The sequence below is a fragment of the Arctopsyche grandis genome, chromosome 7 (genome assembly GCF_051622035.1).
Source record: "Arctopsyche grandis isolate Sample6627 chromosome 7, ASM5162203v2, whole genome shotgun sequence".
Classification (NCBI taxonomy): Eukaryota; Metazoa; Arthropoda; class Insecta; order Trichoptera; family Hydropsychidae; genus Arctopsyche; species Arctopsyche grandis.
In genome coordinates this window covers 13,357,094-13,378,617 of record NC_135361.1, presented here as the reverse complement: position 1 = coordinate 13,378,617, position 21,524 = coordinate 13,357,094, and the positions used below count along the sequence as shown (strand labels likewise).

Sequence of the window (21,524 nt, the reverse complement as noted above, 5' to 3'; positions counted from 1 at the left end):
GGAAAGCGCAAACTATAAACTACATCCTTATTTACTTACTTTGATCACAGAACCTTCTTTGAGCCCATCAATATTTTTCAACTCGGCAAAATTATCCAAGGTAGCGCCGTCCAATTGCAGAGAAAAGCATGTACGATGGCAAGTATCTTCACGATCCATCAGAATTTGATGAATTTCTTGCACTAGCTCCATACTAGATACCTACAATTATACACGGAATTGAAATAAATAAAATAAATAACGGGACGACAAAACTCATATAATATAAAAACTAACCTGTATATCGAAAGACTGAGTTCCAGGACTCACTATTTTAATGGTAAATCCTACATCTTGTATGAAAACAACTTCTTGATCTCCTTTCTTTTCTTCGCTTTCATCTTCAACTACAGTTTCTTTGTTTGCGACCAAAGAAGAATCTGTAGTATTTAAAATGCTCTCCGTCGGCATAGAAACTCTGCTATCAGAATCAGATACGTCTGATTTCTGACAAACGTCTGTTGAAACACTTTCTGGTGGCGTTTCTTGAGATGTATCATTTGTGACGGATGATGTGGAACTTACATTTATTGTCACCTCTGGTTTGCAAGAGAAATAAAAATAAAAATGAATTTTTTTCCAAACATTTGCAACAACAAAAAATTAAAGTTAATTTCAGAAAAATTACCATTGGAAAGCGTTTTTGGAGGACTTGGATTTTTGGCAGCTGCTGCAGCATATGAAGTTGTAGAATTTTTTTGTTTCCCTTTCTTGACAGGAACGAATTCGTCTTCCGAATCGTTAATGTCGCCATTTTTACCTACTGAATTATGATTGTGTACTCCGTTTTGTTTAACTGCTGATGAGGGTTGAACATCCCCGTTCTTTTGCACCCCCTTTTCTTGGACGCTGTTATGACCATTTGTAAGCAGAGCGGTCTTTGTTGCTAGAGAAGCGTCAGATTTGATTTTTCCATTTTTATTTGTGTTGGCGCTTCCACTGTTTGCTTTGTTATTGTTTGTACCTTTCTGCTTCTTGGCTGTAAAACAAAACATAATTTATATGAAACCACATTGTTGAATGGAAATGGAACATCAATGAACTTGATTTTACAAGCAAAGAATGAACGACAATCTTAATCTAGGCTGATCCGCACAATTGATTCGTAAAATCGAAGATGAACGATCATGTAATTTGGCATCGACCCAAAATCCCAACGTTGACGTCGATTAACAATTTTACCGACGGTAATTGGTTGTGCACTGTCAAAAAGTGACGTAGTCGAATAATAAATTGCGGATCTACAGATACACAAAACGAACGTGGTTAGAAAAAAAAGTGTTAGGAATGCTGTATGATAGATGCAAAGACGAACAGACGCCTGTTACTAAGCGATCAACCCATGACTTGTATGGTCAACTAAAACACATAGGCATAATATTACATATATGTACCTACAAAGCGAAACAAAAAATTGGTTCTCAGCCCTTAAATGTATATCCTTATCTTTCTTGTACAAGGTAGACTTCATACGATAAGATACGCTTGACAAGGTAAATAGAATCGTTGAAGACATCTCGCTGTTGAGTTCAGAAACGAAACAAACAGAAAGAAAACAACCTCATACAAAAAAGAGAACCTAAATTCAGACACCACGTGGTTCCCACTCAAGTCTCCGCACGCCCAACACGAAATACGAATGTAATATTTACTTTATAAATCGAGTATTATATTATCATCTTCATCTTTAATCTATAATTTGGAAAGAGACTTTGTATGTAAATATCCTTGGTCGTCGTCGTCGTCCGTAGATCGGTGACGTCATCGAACACGTGATTCGATTTTTTTTTTTTCGATCCATGGGTGCCGATTTATTTTTTTCGTTTCAATGGATTCACCCCCGCGGGGGCGCAAGGCGAGTAGCTTCATGGGGTCCCGCCAGGGGCGCCACAAGGGGCGCAGCCCCGTGGGGCCCCGAAGGGGGCCCGGGGGGCCCAGCCTCATGGGGCGCAGCCCCATGGGGCTCAAAAGGGGGCGCCACAAGGGACGCAGCCCCGTGAGGCCCCGAAGGGGGCCCGGGGGGCCCAGCCTCATGGGGCGCAGCCCCATGGGGCTCAAAAGGGGGCGCCACAAGGGGCGCAGCCCCGTGGGGCCCCGAATGGGGGCCCGGGGGGCCCAGCCTCATGGGGCGTAGCCCCATGGGGCTCAAAAGGGGGCGCCACAAGGGGCGCAGCCCCCTGGGGCCCGGGGGGCCCAACCTCATGGGGCGCAAGCCCTAATAGGCATTAACTAAGGGGGGCGAAGCCCTAGACGGCAATTAATCATGGGGGCGCGGAGGGGCGAAGCCCTAAAAGGCATTAACTAAGGGGGGCGAAGCCCTAAACGGCAATTAATCTTGGGGGCGCGGGGGGCGAAGCCCTAAAAGGCAACTGATCATGGGGGCGAAGCCTTGGACGGCATTTAATCATGGGGGCGCGGAGGGGCGAAGCCCTAAAAGGCATTAACTAAGGGGGGCGAAGCCCTAAACGGCAATTAATCTTGGGGGCGTGGGGGGCGAAGCCCTAAAAGGCAACTGATCATGGGGGCGAAGCCCTAAACGGCAGTTAATCATGGGGGCGCGGAGGGGCGAAGCCCTAAAAGGCATTAGCTAAGGGGGGCGAAGCCCTAAACGGCAATTAATCTTGGGGGCGCGGGGGGCGAAGCCCTAAAAGGCATTAACTAGGGGGGGCGAAGCCCTAGACGGCATTTAATCATGGGGGTGCGGAGGGGCGAAGCCCTAAAAGGCATTAACTAAGGGGGGCGAAGCCCGAAACGGCAATTAATCTTGGGGGCGCGGGGGGCGAAGCCCTAAAAGGCATTAACTAAGGGGGGCGAAGCCCTAGACGGCTTTGAATCATGGGGGCGCGGAGGGGCGAAGCCCTAAAAGGCAACTGATCATGGGGGCAAAGCCCTAAACGGCAATTGCTCATGGGGCGTGGAGGGGCGAAGCCCTAGAAGGCAAAGGCTCAGGGGGGTGCCGAGGGCGAAGCCCTAGAAGGCAAAAAAAAAATTGATTTTTTTTTTTGATTTTTTTAAATTTTTTTTTTGATTTTTTTTTGATTTTTTTTTTTATTTTTTTTTTTATTTTTTTTTTATTTTTTTTTTTATTTTTTTTAAATTTTTTAATTTTTTTTTTTGTTTTAATTAAATTAGCTTAGTCATGTTTAAGCGGTTTATATTATAAACACTGAGCGAAGCCGGGTAATACAGCTAGTTATACATAAAGGAGATTAATAAAATTCATAGAGTATGGCACCACACAATTATACGAAGAAAACCGAAAATTACATACAATATATTTTTTTAAACTATATTTTTAACTACGTGAATCTGATAATACTATGATATATTTATGATTTATGCTTTTTGTTTGAGCTTTTGAATTATATAATTGATGGTCCGCAATTATCAAGCAAGATCCTATTCCAATACCCAATCAGATCCTTCCGTAATCCTACTTTATTTCATATTAATCCCTGTTCTACCAACTATTCCTGTAATTTATTTTTATATAGACCATGCTTAAGAATATTCCCCCTCATATTAAACTATTTTGCTGTTCCCTTTCTTATAACAAGCCTCTTATTAGCTTTCTTTCGCTCAAATTCTTCAAATCGTTTTTAAACTTAGCCATTTTGCACGGTTTGGTCAACGATGGATATTACAATCGATTTTTTTGAATTTATATTGTTTGGTCAATATTCTTATAATCACATACATATGTACATATATCCCACATCGACCACCAATCAATGTTTTTTTTCTTTGTTTTTATTTTATTTCATTGTTGTAATTTATTTTTAGAAACTTTTTCGGTATCAATGTATGTATGCACGTGGTAATGCTATTTGTTTGTGTTTAAAAATAAAACAAAAAAGAGCGTTTTCTCCAATTAATCAATCATGATAATACTGATACATATAAATATATTTTACGAACAATTAAAATAATGTAGTAATGATATAAAAGTCCAATATCAGACTACCAAAGATTAAATATTGAAAATTTGATTCAATACGGTCGAATTTTACTATAGAAGTTTATTAATATTTTTCATTCTACTAAATATTCGTTATAATAAAGTTGAAACAAACTGGAAACTGCCATTTATTCAGGACCCAGAAAATAATCATTGCAGAAAATTTTAACTTTAACGAAAACAAACGAAAGAAAAGTTATTTTTACTTCAAGTAATAGGTGTAAAAAAGTTTTGCAAAACTTTGAGATGTTTCGATTTACACATGGAAAATTAAATAAAACTACGAGGCAAAGATAACTCGATGATTTACGACATCGCACTGATTACACCGACGAAATTTGATAGTGAAACGGAATTCGAGTGCAATGTGCTTGTCAGGCACAAGGAAGTGTCAACTATACATACATAGTAGTGAGATACATGCCAGTAAGCAGGTTTGTATAACAAAATATTAACTTTTATTGTGACCAAATATTAGTGTACGTATTACAGCCGATTAGCAATTCAAATGTGAGCAGAGGTTGAAAAGTTGAATGTCTAAAAGGCGAACCGCGTATTGATCGTGGGGCAAATCGCCCCTCTGCGCTCTTACGAGTACCACCACGAATCGTACAGAGTTAGTGGTGCAAGAAAACCGGGAAAACGTTCGTGTCGCCATTCTTCAACAAATTATTCATAGCATCATGCACAAATCAAAGACGGCAACTGTCATAAATTTATCTAGACGAATTGTCGAAAACTCCGATTTACCCTGTCAGATAAAATAATCCTCCACTCAAGATTACAAGTGATGTGTGCAATCGGTACACTACACTCCACAGTGCTACACTACCTATGTACACAAATACGTACATACATATTTAACTTGGTAGTAAAAAGGAAACATGTGATTCCTATTGATCGGCTAAGATGTTCTGGCCAATTTTCCATTTTACTTCTGGCTGATTTCTCTCATAAAAACTTTAGGTTTTATTACTTTTAGAATATGTACACGTTACGAATAGAACATGAAGGATACAATACAAACAAGGAAAGATTTAAAATGAAGCATTCGCGACACAATGATAATGATATCTAAATCAGGCTTGCTACTTAAACTAAGTAAGTTAATCTGACTGAAGTTTTTAGGTGATTACACTATAACCTAAGGCAATGTCTTTTAACAATTACATATCTGGTTTCATATATAAAGGTTGTTTCATTTACGAAAGCACACCCTATACAACGGTTTCTAACGTGCGGATTTTTCCGTGGAGTAGGAGGAATGATCCTTCGTAAATGAAACGGCCTATACAGTACACGTCATTTTTACAAGGCTATTATTATATATAGGAACAGACATGGTGAGTAAAGATGAACCATCATTCTATTATGAAAACTAGATACGACATAGCATACAATGTATGTGTTACAGTCCAAATGTTCACACCGGTTCGTTCATGAACATACTAGTTAGTTCATACACGAACTATTGGTTTTAGTTAACAAGTGCTAACAGCAAAAGTTTTCTTCGAATAGACTCACCAGTTATCACATGAAACTTTTAGCTGCCAAAATCTTTTAGATGTCAAAATGTAAAAGAAACTGAATAAAAACATCGCTAAAATTCCCGTTTCAACTTATTTTTATAATATTGTTGTGTAGGGGTGAGTGGAGGATCCAAATGAAAGGCCAAAGTCGCTTCACAGCATTTATTGACTGATTCGGGAGGTCCAGAATTCTCGTTCTCCTCCTTAAAAGGGGAAGGTCGCCCACTACAGCTTCCCCGATCCGTTTATTTCTCCATATTCTCCACCGTTTATTTCTCGCGGTCTCACACTCTCAGGGTTCTAGGAATTTTACCGACCACTTAAGAGTCCCGCTAGGCCAATTCGGGGGTCTCCATTGTTAGCCCCCGAACGCACTTTAGGCGGCGGCTAATCCCCATAATGTCCCTACGTTACAATATTTCTACCCAGGGTAAGCATACATACATAAGAATGGGACGATTTTAACTAGTTAATTTGTCAATTTATTCTTTTGTGCACAATATAACCAGATTGGTTCGTGTATGAACAAACTAGTATATCCATAAACGAACGAAATGTACACTTGGACTGTAAAATATGAACTACATAGAATGCAGTAATATCAAGGAAACGCACGTTTTTGATAATGTTATCACTTGGAGGCAATTTAGGGAAAGTAAACGGACGACTGAATCAAATTTACCCAAAATAAATATTTGATTAAATTTCAATTGTTATGAAGCGAGCGAGGCGTGGATGTAGTGGGGTGAGGAATGAGAGTTTTGTCGCACGCTATTCGAGTTACATATTATATATACGTACAAAAATAGATTGTGTGATCAAAAATAAAAATTCACACGACACAATTGATATAATAAATGCACTTTCGCCGTACGGTGCATGCACGCAAATTTGCGTGTGCATTGTAGTCTGAAGCGATGCTGAATCTCAACGTCACCTTTTCCGTTTTGAAGAGTTCAGTGCGTGAAGACCAAGTCGATTGTTGAACGTTTTTGCGATGGAATATGCATGACGTTCAACAACAATCTTCTGAATATATCGTTAGCATGCAAGGAAGACGTTAAACTCGTTACAATAATTTATTGTGTAGACTGAGAAGGGTTCCTTCGTGATTCATATGCTCCCGAATATCGATTTAAGGGGGAACAATGACTAATCGTAAACGCAATAAGGAAGACTATCATTATATAAGGCACAGTGTAACAAAGTTATACAAAGTTGTTGTATAAACTTTATATAAACAAAGTTTATACTGTAATATAATAAAAAAGATACTGTAATATATTAACAATTATATATATTATTTTTTTAATTTATTGAATCGTCTTTTTTATTGATTGAAATACGACTCCATATCTATATAGGAATACAAATATCAATTGGCTGTAAAACCGTCAATCCAATAAATTTTATCGTCACCAATCCAATAGTTACATATAAGCGTAGATAACCCGAAGAACAGTTAGTTTAAGATATAATCATCATCATTTACATTCACTTTAGGAAGGTCTTTCGAACACGCTTCCATTCGTCTCTGTTTTGTACAACTCTCATACATGTCATCCTCACACACTTTTCTAATTTCATCCAACCATATTCCTTGCAGCTCTCGGGTACCATTCAAGCACTTATTTCATCCATATATGTACATATGTATGTACATGTACGTTAATTGCCCTTTTTATACTTCTCACCAACGTATTTCGTTTCCCTTCTTTCCTCGTTACGCTGAGCATACGGTGTTCTATACTTCTTTTGCATTGAACTTTTTTAAAATGTTATTACGGGTAGCCTCCAGGGCAACATCTATGGTATTAAACTTGTACATATATAAATTTATGGATTATAATTTTTTTAAATAATTGTAGGGTGGTTTTTGCCAATTTGATGGAAGAACCGTTTCAACAATGAAATAAAACTGTAATAGGAAACGATCGACTTGGTGTCACAAATATCCAAGTATGACCAACAGCACTACAGATTATACTTGGAATAAATTCTTTTCGGCGTTTCGAGGTCGGCGACCTCTCAGTGCTTAGAATTGACGCAACCACCGAGCCATGCTGTCGGCTTTGACGTTCAATGTCCAAGTTTCATATCCGGACAAAAAATATATTTTTCTTCAGGCAAATCGAAGATGTTTTTGATCAAAGATATTTTTCTTCAGACAAAACTAAAATAGAATAATAAAAATAAAATTTTTAAATTGTATCCTTTCAATTTTTCATATATGTATTATATACGAACGAGTCTCCGAAGGAATGTGTCATAACGAAAAAGTTAAATATACCTATAATAGAGACAATTTAAAATCAACAATTTTCAATTGCAATTGGCCATCACAAAAAACTCGTTTTACAAATTCATAATCAAATTAAAATTCAATTCAACGAATTCATAAAAAAATAAAAAAAGCGATATTAAGCGTACGAAAAACATTAAGGAAATTATAAAAAAATTCGAAACTACATTTGGCATAGTTACAATTTTTGCAACACACTTTGGACAGATTAAAGCGAGAAGAAGAAAGGGGGACGATATACAAATTGGGGAGGAAGTTCGTTGCAGACGTTAGCGTTTAAAAAGTTCTTTCCGTTTTAGATATACTCAAATGATATTTGACGAAGAAATATGACAGTGTCAAAAGACGAAGATGACTTTAAAGACTTGGACGTCACGTTCGCGTCACTCCCAGTTAACGGCAAGGCCGACGAAAAAATAAATGGAAGTGGTGAAAGAATTTCGGGCGTTTGAGATACACTGGGACATACATATACTGTACATATGTACGCACTGAAATCGACCCATTCGGTGAAAAGCGTTGGCAACAATACCTACGCAGGTCCAGTGGGACGTCACGGGAAAATCGCACTTCAGAACCTTCGAGGGGATAGAAGAGGAAGAAAGATACGTAAGCACCAATAGCGTCAGTCATAAAACCCATACCAGAGGAAAGTTGAACTTTTCATTTTCTCCAAACGAATGTATGTATGTATTATGAACGTATGTAAATACAGTAATCAATTACAGAAATGGTATTCAAGCAGGATGATTCATGGGTTCGTAATATGTAAATATTGAGCAGGAAATGAAAGGGTGGGTCGTTTATAAAAAAAAGTTGTGCTGAGGTCTGTTTATATTATCCAACAAATCGGCACAAGACTGCACGGAAAAGACTTACATGCAAACTATACAGCAGCGTACGTTCATACTTATTTTGGATGTGTACAAGGCAAAATCGGCGTTCATACACATCACAGAGCGCAACCATACGGCGCAATATTGCTTGCGTCATATTATCAAATCAATACTGTCACAATTTGACACTTAGTTATACTTATTATCGTTAGTACGGGTGCACTCGCCACTACGATGTCACGTCATGCGTGAATATTTTCACGAAATAAAACCGATTCTGCTTGATACGTTTCTGCTATATGATATGAATAGATCGTGTCGGATAATGCTTTTTTGGCATATGAACATATGAATGTGTTCATATGGAATGTACTGAAGAATATTTTTCGTACTGCTGTTTACGTGTAGTCGCCAGCTGGAGCTGTACTGGTATAAACGAACCTTTAAACCAACATATGTAGGTCCGGAAGTAGGCCATTATCAAATTGCACACCCATCCAATCACATTGAATAGCATTTAAAAAAAATGTATAATATTTCCAATTTAAATAAACGACGATTCGTATACATATGGTTGCAAGGTGTATGATTCGTATCCACACCCCTTGCGGCTATGGGAAATATGTAAATAACCTCTTGTGGCACAACTTTCTGATCTCTGATAATATATAATTCAATGGGAAATTTATTAGGGGTTATTATTAACCGCAAAAATGTTAGGAATCTCTATATAGACGAATTCGTAGATTTCGTTTTTAAATTTACTAAGCACATTTATTATAAAGCACATGTGGTGTCGAGAATTTTATAATTTATAGTATGTAAAATGTTTAGAGGCACAGTTGCTTCAGAAGTTCAAAGAGGTGCCAACAAAATGGTCGAAGAAATTTACGTGGATAGCGTTTCGTTCTCCATCTAAAAAATATTAATTAGTGGACACGTTTATTTCTGAAAGAATTGCTAAAAGACAGACCAAAATCTAAGCCGACCTTTTCAAACTTTTCAAATTACAAAAGTTTGCTTATATAATATAATAATATCTTGGATATGTGACTCCAGATCGATCGTATCCTATCAGAGTTTACAAATTTATCTGATTTTCATTGAAACGGTTCCTATAAAATTGGCATCTACTATCTTGATTTTTCGCGAATTTCTTTAAATGCTGTAAATTTCTCCATAGATGTATCTATGGATGATGATTGTATTTGTCTTGTGTAATGTTAACGATGCTTCTGTACAATGTTTGAATATGTAGATGTCGTATTGAATGTAAAATATATAATAATTGTGTATTTATAATTGATATTTCTCGGTCTGTATAGTACACTCGGTGCATTGGGGCGATCTGTAATAACGTGCATGATTGATTAAAAATAAAAAAAAATGCGTGCATGTAAATACGGAGCCGCTTTTGCCATAATATTACTCGCGTGACTTGGATCCTTTTTGCAGAGCTACGTTAATATGTAACACTTATGTAAAGTTTGTCAAGTTGTATGCACAATGCACATATGAAACGATGCGTTTGCACAATTTAGTTGAATGAACCCTGAGCGTTCAGAGGCGTCTCTAACAAATGAGATTCTCTCTTGTATCTCGTCTTTTCCTATCTATTTCTAACTGGAAGAGAAGACTTATCTTTCAACGTTCTAAATATAAATGGCATTCCAGTTACTTCGTCAGCGGGAGAAGACAAATGTGTGAAATGACCAGTGTTTCTTTAGTGACTGCGATTACCGCATTGGTCTTTCTTTATTTCAAAACTTTTCAAATACTGTCGAGTACGTTGACATGTAATTGAAACTCTCTAAATATTAAAAGCAATATTTTAAGTAAGCAGTTATATTTTGAAAATAGACGAAGAATGTGTTCAGAGCTGCAACAAGCGTCTTACTTCCGACCAGGGACGAATTTAGAACGGTCCATCTTACATTCATACATATGCAATGTAGACTTTGTCCCGGTTCCTTTTTTCCAGTTAATTACACTTGCCTACGTGAAAACAATCTTCCACACAAAGGATCACACACGAGAGCCTTGTTTAACTGCTAGAACATTCCTTCTTTCCGAAGAGCGATGTCCCCGAGAGCAAAAATTGTGTTATTTATACGAACGAGGTCAGCTAGAGAGTTTCAGAAAGAACACTCCTATTTTCCGCGTCTAATGTACCGAAAAAAAGTGTAACTTACATAATTAGAGACTCCTCTAGAAAAGATCCAGCTGTTGGAACTTTAATATTAAAAAAGTCTGAAGCATCGAGCTACCGGAGGATAAAATTCTTGCCGAGTATAATAGAAACGTTAAAATATTATGACAGTTCATAAATAATGTTTATTATTGAGCACGTCAAAGCTTATGCGAAATTGTCGATGAAAGATATCATCTGCATAATATGTATTTATGCGCGTATACAAAAGTGTCCATTCGATCCCGACTGCGTATGTATGGTAATTTTCTCCACGTTGGAAGTTTTGAGATGACACTGATGACATGTTGGATTTTGCAATATCGGTGGAAAAAAGTGGCAAAGATTTTTTTCGCACACGCATAAAAAATTGATTATACGTGACCTGCCACTTTTGAAATAAATATTCCGTTAATCTCAATTGCAAATAACAATTTTGACCCACAAATTACCTGTAGATATAATATAATTCGGCTACAAACTTAATTAAGTACGAGTATTTTAATAGTTATTCTGACGCATTATAATGTACGTATGACACTGACAAAGACGGCGCAAAAAAGTATTATTAACATATTTCAAGGCCTGATGTAATACGCCGCAGGGAAAATATTTTAAATTTCATTTATTTGTCATTAGTATGACTTGTTTATGACATATAAAAATTTATAAATACTATCAAGCACTGCAAAGCAACAGCCCAACTTAATAGTGCGCGGAAAAGACTACTTATACATACTATATACAGCAGCGCACGTTCAGACAATTTTTGGCTGAGTGCAAGACAAAATCGGCTTACATATAAATTACAGAAAGCGACGATATGGCGCAATATTGCTTGCATCGTATCGTTGAGTCAATATTGTCATAATATGACGTTTCCGAAAATATTCATATGAGCATGCTTTTGTTAGCACTATGACGTCACATTATCTAAAGAAAACTGCTTGATATGTTACGGTGACGTGTAGTACTGTATAATATGAATACATTTTTTCGACTACTGCTGTTACGTCTACGCCATGTACAAATTCCTTATCTAGCTTCAATCTAGTTTAATTACTAGTCTAGCTTTAATATAGTCTAGGCTTTAATCAGTCTAGCTTTAATATAGTCTAGGCTTTAATCAGTCTAGCTTTATATCAAGAAAAATTTCTGGAGTTGCATGTACCGAAAGAAAGATCTTTGTAAAAATCTGAAACTTTTAATGTAATTAGATTTCAGAAGTAACGTAACAAATCACCTGGACTATCCTGGAAAAGGCTTTTTTTTAAGGTAAAGACATAAAAGCTTAAGAAGATAACTAGTATATGTACGTTAAATAAAATCATTAAATTTTACCGAAGTATAATACGCTTCCTTATTCCTTGTTTTAATTTGTTTACTGTACTGACAAATTGGCGCAATTTGATATATTTCAAATCAAATTGTGCTTGTATAATACATATAATATTACTACTCGTAATTGTATAACGCATATGCCCACGAGGTATGAAGAAATTTTGAAGACGAGTTAAAACGCGTATTTCGGAACTACGACTCGAACCAATCTGCAAATATCCACATCTTAATGTACAAATCTAAAATACGTCGCAGAAAACTAGAAGTAAACACAAAAAAATACAGTCGAATTAAAATCTCAACACAGATAAGTATTCGTGTAACCGAGTTTCATAAATAAATTTACGTCACAATCGTCAAAAATTTTATCTAAATTTCACAGTGAAATATCACGACACAAGAAATGTATCAAGCTATTTATAAAAGAGCGTGATCAACAGCATGGCTGATTACAATATATGTAATTAGATGGTTAGCCCGTCATATAACAGTTGGTGCTCCAACATTCCACCTTTTTGGAACGTTTTGTCCTTTCTGACGATCATTAAAACTCTACGGACCAGAAATATAGTATACCTAATAACATCGCCTGTGTAAACATTTTTGAAAATTATTTATTTCAAAATGTTTTTGTAGTATGTTTATTAGCCTACCTCATTTCCAATATAAAGTCCAATATAATGGATACGTCATGATCCCGGGAAGGTTTTAATGTTTTTATGTATGTAATCTCGGGTAATGGCAACTCCTAGTATACAAGTATACATATCCACATGGTAATATGCATACATAAAGATACAATCAGAGAAAAATCTTTGTCGACAGACGACATCATTTACCTTGACGACGTAACATGGTCAGCATAATCGACCAATTTATCAATTAATACGAGCGACCTTTAGCTACACAATACTTACTCATGTATGTATAATGTACACAAACGTTAACCGAATCGATCTGAATATGAACAATGCATCGCAATTCAAAACTTAGAAATTCGCAAGTAGGTCGTTGCAGAATACTGATAAGCTGCGACCCGAAACGAACTCTAAATAAAACGATGCAAGACATGGGCAAACACGTGGTCGAACTTGGTAACCACCATTTCATTTATTTGGTAACATCTTATGTATTACATTCCGTGGACCACCAGAGAGACTCCACGATATGTAGGAAAAGGACTCTATCTTACTTTGGCCATATTGCCAGGAAGATTTTGGAGAGTCTGGAGAATCTGATAGTCACCGAAGCACTAGTCTCCCACAATACTTTGCCTCACAAAATGGTCAAATCAAATCAAAAAACTATTCCTCTGATTTTCATTGGCACAAGACCGGGAGGAGGATAGTCCATCGCATACCAGATGACAGGAAATGACCACAACGATCAGCATTGAGCAAACGAGAAGAAGAAGAAGATGAAGACATATGAACATACATATATCGAGGCCGTCGCGATAGCTCAAATGTTTACATATTATAAAATGAGTCACTATTTCATAACAGGTATATTTATTATATAGTTGTGACGGAAAACGAAGAAAAATCTCAGAATTATGGAAACTTTCGTTATACCTATTGCCAAAGAAATCTACAAAAGTAACACTGAAACAAAGAATTCAACAAAAAAATACTTGTAAAAATTTTTTTTTTAAAAACAAACCTCTTTTTTAGTTTCGTATATAATATTAAGATATATAAATTATCATTTTGAATAAAAATACCAATAACGCGTCTTAAACGATATTTTATCTCTATCGTAATGGTGGAGGATCCATTTACTTATGTTGATGATCAAAATGAGCAATATGGCAAAGTATGAAAACGATCGGATATGAGGCAAATTTTTTCCTGAATTGTAATCGCTAGTGAAACGTAAAGGAGGTTTGTAAAAAGCACCCAAATTGATTTGTAAATTAAATGATACGGAATAGATTGAAGAAAAAATAGCCAAAAACACTTAATACATAAAGAGATTAGATGCCGAAGATGAAATAGATGCCTTTGCAAATCTCAACGTCTGCTGCTGATGTGAATATATTAATACTTTGAAAAAAAAAAAGCAGACTGAGCCTAGTAAGTCCTGTCATTTTTTCATTAAATTGTCTATATATGTACATATAATTTAATTTTATGAAAAATCTTTTTTGACTCAAAATTGGGGTTTAAGGTTTCCAATTAGATGGAAGATTAAATACCACAGATCTGAGCAATGTTTTTACTACACAGTGTACCCAAAATAAATTTATAATCGATAGACTTTAGTGTATAGAAATATATTTGCTTTTTAATTGCAATTTGAAACACAAAGGGTTAATACGTAGAGAGTGTACATATGTATGTTGAAAAACTTGTTCTACAATCAAATAAAAAAAACTTCATTACCGCTTGTCTAATTCTTAGTAGTGAGGTTGTCGCACTCTTGAATAGTTAGTGATCGAGTGGTGGACACGCATGTCCGAGAGACTTGTCCGGCAACAAATTGTTCACCAGACTCGAATGAGATGTATCCAAAATATAATAGAGCATGTACGGCGAGAAACGGAGACCTTTCATCAAATCATAAAAGGGAATTGTTAACGAGACACACATAATACCTGCACAAGTTGTACATTTTTCAAAAGAAACTACATAAATGTCGACGAAGACAATGAGGAAGTTGTTTATTATTGTCACGGCGTTGGACGTGCGACTCGTTCAAATCAGAAAGACAAGGGCACAAAGTACAGCAGGGACTGCTAAAATGCTAATGAGCCCACTAAAAGACGAAAAGTGCAATTCAATAAGCGAGTAAAAGTCGTTAAATAACACCAATTAGGCACGAGAAAACCCCCAATTATGTGCACACTTAATTCTGTTTTTAAACGGTACGATACGTTCTAAAGTAAAAAATATACAGTGCATATAGGAAGTTTAGGGATTGGCTCCATAAGTTAATTGTGCAGTTTGTGAGAAATGAGTAAATGAAAAAAGACTTCAAATCATTTTTCGTTGGATCCATGTGTTTTTGATTTTTAAATGCTTTTTATTATTACGTAATTATGTTCACAATACATCTTATATCTATTTTAATAGCTACTGATCTACTGATCATTTTCTATTTTACAATTCTAATTTAATTTTGTTAGTAATCATAGTATTATGTATATTATTCTAATGTTAATGTACAGCATAATAGGAAAAAGAGCTCAAAAACCTATTTAAAATTCTTATAAATGCTCATAATATATCTAATACATAATATTAATTAAAGGCTCACTAAAGTCGATGACCTAAAGCAGAGGATCCATGTGTGATAGATTATTTTAGAAAACGGGTAAAAATTTACTAAATAGGACTACGTGAAATCAAAATAATCTTTCATCGCAAAATCATAATTGGTTGAATATTTGTATAAAAAACAAATATATTTACATGTGTATATTTATCTTTTCACATATCCTAATTTTGGCCTAAAAAATCACAATGGAATGGGTGTTGTCTTTGTCAAAAGTAATTTGGGCTTTAATTACTACTAAAAGACTTCCGAAATTTCTATATCGCTTGCATTCTGCTTGCACGCACACAATTAGGGATGTATGCGAGTAGAATGTAGCTTTAATTGCGTGTGTGCAAGTAGGATACAAGATTAAAAACGAACCTAAATTAATAATCGACGCACTGTGGTGGATAGCGACTGACCATAGCAGTTATTTTATTTTATTATTTATTACGCCTCGTTTACACGTGTGTCACAGATGCGGAAGAGTGGGGGAATTCAGTACGCCGCGCTCAACGGTCAATGCGAGAATGATATCCGCCTTGGAATAACGGCACTGCTTCAGTCGTTATTTTTTTCTATTTCTTGCACTTATTTTTTATTATTAGACGTTTAATACGTGATAAAATTTACAAATTGCAATAAACAACTTCGCAGAATTTGCATTATTTTAACTTAAAACAAATATTTTCAGCAGGAAGCTTGGCGTCCACCACAGTGGTTAGTGGATTTTTTTAGCACAGTAAGGCAAGTGTTAACACGAAAACCCTGCTGGTCTTAACCAAGAATAAACACAAAACTCGACCATCCTACATTGTGTACATAATCACCTTTTTATCGAGCAAAGCTCGGTGTTTCCGATATATATTTTTTTTTGTGACAACACATACCAGGAAGACATTACAGGCAACCCCAATGCAAATATTGCAGCATATTTTTTATTCATTATAAGTAACTGAATTACGAGACACTGAAAAACTCGCAAATCAATGAGACATCTATCAAATCGTACACAAACTTATTTATTGCACATTAATCAAACACAAATTATTGGTGACATATTGTATATATAGTTATGAATAAAGCCCGGACCCTGATGGGGCCGTTTATTGTTCAAATGTTGTAAATGCATTGTTAAAGGTTTGCCGAACCTTTTTTACAAAGCATTTACAACAATTGAACAATAAACGGTACGCTTCCGGTCCTACCTCTAGTTATGAACCGTTACAACAGTGAAATCAGAGAAAATTGGCAAACTTTGATAGGAAACGATAAACCTGGAGTCACAAATCCAGGTCTAACCAGCAGCATGTAAGATTACAAATGAAAAGGAATGCATCTAGTGTGTAATATATGCATGTTAAGTGTGGTGCAACATGTCACACGTACGCCTTTATAACAATTTAACTTATCACTCATAATCTTACATACATTCTATCGCTAACCGGTGTTCAAGAATGACTAGTCAAATACCAGACAAGCATATTGGCGAGGTTATCGACTTTGATACACACGAATATGTACATATGTATGTATACCAAGGAGTATACTTGAAAGAACTTCCTCGTTGTTGTCAAGTCGTACAGGTGTTCCGACAGGAAATGAATTCAAAAAGATCAGATTTGAATTCATGTAAATTTCCCAAAACGACACTTTCTAAAATCCGATATACTCGAGTGTAATTTTTTTTAGAATTAATTTCGAAGCACACCACACTGGGAGGTTCTTGCACGAAGTTGACTTTACAACAGTGATAATTGTTTACGAATGCATGCAAAGATGTGTTCGTGTCTCATCAATTATCTTCACTTCACAAGCACACTTTGTGTATTGACACGAAAATTCCATTTACACGCATTGGATATACGGAAACCCGCCGAAGAATGATACGCCTAATTATTTCGAAATTAAATCATAAAGGATAAAACCAACATATTTATTAAAAGTTCCGCTACACGCTCGACTTAAATATTAAATGGAAAACACAACGAGCTTTTGTAGGCAGTTCGAAATGATGACAGTTGATGAGAATATGTCAACATATTTCACATTGTTTCCATTCACATACCGTAACTGAATATCACCATAAATTACATCTAACAATTGTGAAAATTGTAAGTACTACTACTATATCATGGGTGAAATTTTATGAACATGCACAAAATTTTACCTGGTGTACGCTAAAGTTGAGAACATTTGGTTTTATCGATTGCCTGGGGATGCTTTAACGTTCTGGCGTACGTTTTCTCGCCGAAAGGCCGATGCACAACAATTTTGATACAAATTATATAAAACGGAAAATTCCAGAACAATTAACGCACAGTAATAATGATTTCAAGAGCGTAAAATTTTTTTTAAATTATACAAAATCATGAAAAAAAACGAAAGGCAATCGTATAAAATTTTGATTATTTTTTTAAGAAATTTAATTTAAAATTTCCATAAAGATCCAAACGTTACAATGGCCGGAACACAGGTGAATTTTATTTTTGGACGATATTGAAAATGATCAAAATATCCCCGACGTAGTAAGCGATCCAACCAACCAACCAATTTTCAAATTTCGTTTCATAGCCAGCAGCATGGCTCGGTAGTTGGGCTTTTGCCCAGCACCGAGAGGCGCCGGGTTCGATCCCGTGAATTGACCTCGATTGAAAAGAATTTATTCAGAGTATATCTGTAATGCTGCTGGTCAGACTTGGATATTTGTGACTCCAGATTTCCTACCAGAGTTTGCCAATTTTTATGATTTCATTTTTCTTCGATTAAATTGGCTAAAAACCTACTATGTCACCACTGTTTGAGTATGATAAATGTACAATAAAATGTATGTACCAGTTAAAAGTCATAGATGTCTCGTTAATTTCGAGTTTTTCGGTGTCTCTTAATTCAGCGACTTATGTAATAAAAATGCTGCATTGTTTATAATTGGCCAGGAAGGCGCATTGGTGTTTTAACTGTTAGGCCTTCCTGGTATATATGTATATAATAATAAAATTAATAGATAAAATTAATAATAAAATTAATAATACTAAATTTATGTACTCCGCGATATTTCCGGTAAGATAAATAATAAAGAAAAATACGTTAATATCCAAAGATACATTTTACGCACAATAAAAGAATAACATAAAAAAAAAGTAAAAGCAATCTAAACGAAACGCTCTGGCAGAAAAGCGTGCCGGGAATCCGATCTTCTCGTTCACATTTTTATATACCCAATAAGCCTGAAACGATCAATACTATTTTTGTGACGATCAGAAGCAGAAGCAAATGCACACGAAAATGAATGCAAACATGAAATGAGTTTTTTTCCATTCAATATAAGCCTCGCGTAAATGACCTTTCACCTCTTAAAAAATTTCCAATTCACAAAATTAAATACTCATGTTACTCTTTAAAACAATTTCATTATATTTTATCATTAAATATTAAACGAACTCATAAATATCAATTCTAGTAAAAAAAATTCCACGACATGACCTTGCGAATACAATGGGAATTAATATAAAATGTAATATATGTACATATGTACATACAAAATATACATTTTTTATGGCGATAAGCTGAAAATCGAAGAGAAACCGATCGGCAACCAATACAAAGTACGTCATAACATGAACGCGAGATTGATGTCTTTAAACTTTGACACTTTATCAACAATGGCGTACGTGAACGATAATTTAGCAGAAGAAATGTTCAATCAATATCCCTCGAAACAAACAATGTTCCCAAACTGCCGGCCGCGTTAGAAAATGGGTAATTATATCTATAAGTTCATCAACTGAAGCAAACTTGAAGTAACTTCGTAACTTAATAAATTAATACATTAATACAGTAAATTGACACCTAGAAATAAACGTGAAAAAAATACAAAACACACGAAAGCGATAGTTGCGTATGTTTAAGCATGTAGGCAGCGAGTTCTTGACCCAGAAGTTAAAAGTAAACTAATTAATTCAACTTCTTAACCTACAATAGAAATAACCGAATTATTATAATATATATGTAGATAAAACCGGAAGGGATGTATGTATTATATGTATGTATGTATGTGGGTATATGGCGAGTGTATTGACAAGCAGGGCCGGCTCAAAGGTGCAGCAGACTAGGCACGTGCCTTGGGCGCTTGATTATTAAATTGAAAAAATAAATTTGGCTTTCTTTGAACTTATAAAACATTCTATAATCAAATAATTTTTATACTCGAAGTAACAATACTGATTGTAAAATATTATAATTTACGAGGAACGCAGGAAGTTGACTGTCAAATATCAACGACTGGCGAATAAAACTTGTAAAATAGAAAACTGTTGTCGATACAAATGGTAATTTGGAATTGTATTTTTAATAAAATACCGCTGAAACATATGTATGTATCTATATATCAAGGATGGATTTCTTTCACGAAATTAAATATCTTAACCAATCATATTCGAAAGAAGAAATGTCACTCTATAAAATTATTGTGCCTATTTTGAATAAAAACGTGCCTATTAAATAAAAAATTCTATTTTTTTTTGTTCTTCAACATAAAATTTAAAGAACTTTCGAGAAATTTGTTGTTTAAATATATAAGGGGGGGGGCGCTGAAGCCAAGTCATATACCCACGGGCCGGAGGTATGGAGATTTCAAAAAAATATATATAATATCAAGAGTTGATAATATAATATTGATTTCGATTCCAATGGCGATTTCGGTTCTGACTTTGGTTCCAGGCATGGAAGGTACTAATATATACATATACCATAAGCATTCGTTGCAGTTTTTTCTTTTCAAAAGATACAAGAACAATTTCAATTTCTTTCCTAGTATTCGTCCTTAATTAGTTGACAAAAAGACGTACGCCCAAAAAGAGCCCGCGTGGCGAACACACAAAACATAGAAGCTCAAAAAATACATATGTATATGTTCGTTGGACGATAACAATTCTAATATAAGAAATAGTATTTCTAGAAATTGAAAGCAAATGTAGTAAAAGAAAATTGTTTGCCCTTCTAACTAAACTTACAAATATAAATGTATTAAAATGCGACAGTTATATTATAATTTGATCGTTGACGTAAAATATCAAAATATGTATTCTCGTATTATTTCAAGCAAGTTAGAATACTATTGAGATTTGTTATCAAATACATATATACAAATAATGTCATAACGCAATACATATCGAACAATGTCGATAAATAAACACCATATTTATTATACTGTTAACCCTTTCGTCGTTAAAATATTCAGGAGACCCCGTAACGGTAATCGAGTCGAATTCAAACATGCGCATAAAAACGTCATATCAGTATACAAATCGAGATTAAAATGTTTACTTAAAAATATTTTTTAATACAAAATTTATCTCCGTCCTAAAAAGACTAAAGATGACGAAAAAGGGCGCGATAACGTAACTGAAAGATCGTCAGTTAAGGCTTCTTAACGCATATTATTGACCCGCCTCACCTTCGACACGACATTGAACCGTTACCCACATAAACATATTTTTAAAATATAAAACAACGTAAATCGTAGGCGATTTTATAATAAGTACTCGTATAAAAACAAAATGAAGTAAATTGATTAGTAATAATTGTCCATATTCGCTTGCCATTGTTGTCTTGGGACAGATTCGTGCTATTTCAAAATTGAATGAAAGAAATATTAATTCTATTATATATTAGAAATATTAATTCTATATAGAAATATTAATTCCATATAATTTTCGATAATATCTACTTCTGTTTTGCTTTGGTACGGTAAACGGATTATTGCGCAAATTACGATCGCGCGCACGACAATCGTTGCCACAAAAATCGCGAATACGGAATATCTGGCATTCGATTTTTCGTTCGTACAATATTTTCGTATGTGGCTTTTGATTGACGGAGTTTTTGGGTACCAGATGTTCCGTGATCAAGATTTTAGTGATGTGCGCGAGATCGCTTTTTGCGGAATAATAACCGAATCGTTTTTGTACGTATCGGTAACTTACATATCTAATATATAATTTCGAAAGAGACTTTGTAAGTACATATGTAATGTTGGTTGGTATGACGAAGATTCGAGATGGTTTCGATTCGA

General features: G+C 35.2%; 2 protein-coding genes across 2 annotated transcripts in view; one reads left to right on the top strand and one right to left on the bottom strand.

Moving 5' to 3' along the window:
- The window catches only part of LOC143914278 (organic cation transporter-like protein), a 474,519-nt gene that overhangs the window by 399,726 nt on the left and 53,269 nt on the right, over positions 1-21,524 (top strand). The gene's annotated exons all lie outside the window — the stretch shown is intronic.
- Positions 1-21,524, bottom strand: part of clu (clustered mitochondria protein homolog) — a 37,098-nt gene that overhangs the window by 8,050 nt on the left and 7,524 nt on the right. The window contains exons 2-4 of the mRNA XM_077434430.1: positions 668-1,018; positions 277-578; positions 40-201 (exon numbers count right to left, since the gene is read on the bottom strand). Of these exons, the coding sequence (XP_077290556.1) occupies positions 40-201; positions 277-578; positions 668-1,018 (815 nt within the window). The remainder of the gene's footprint in view (positions 1-39; positions 202-276; positions 579-667; positions 1,019-21,524) is intronic.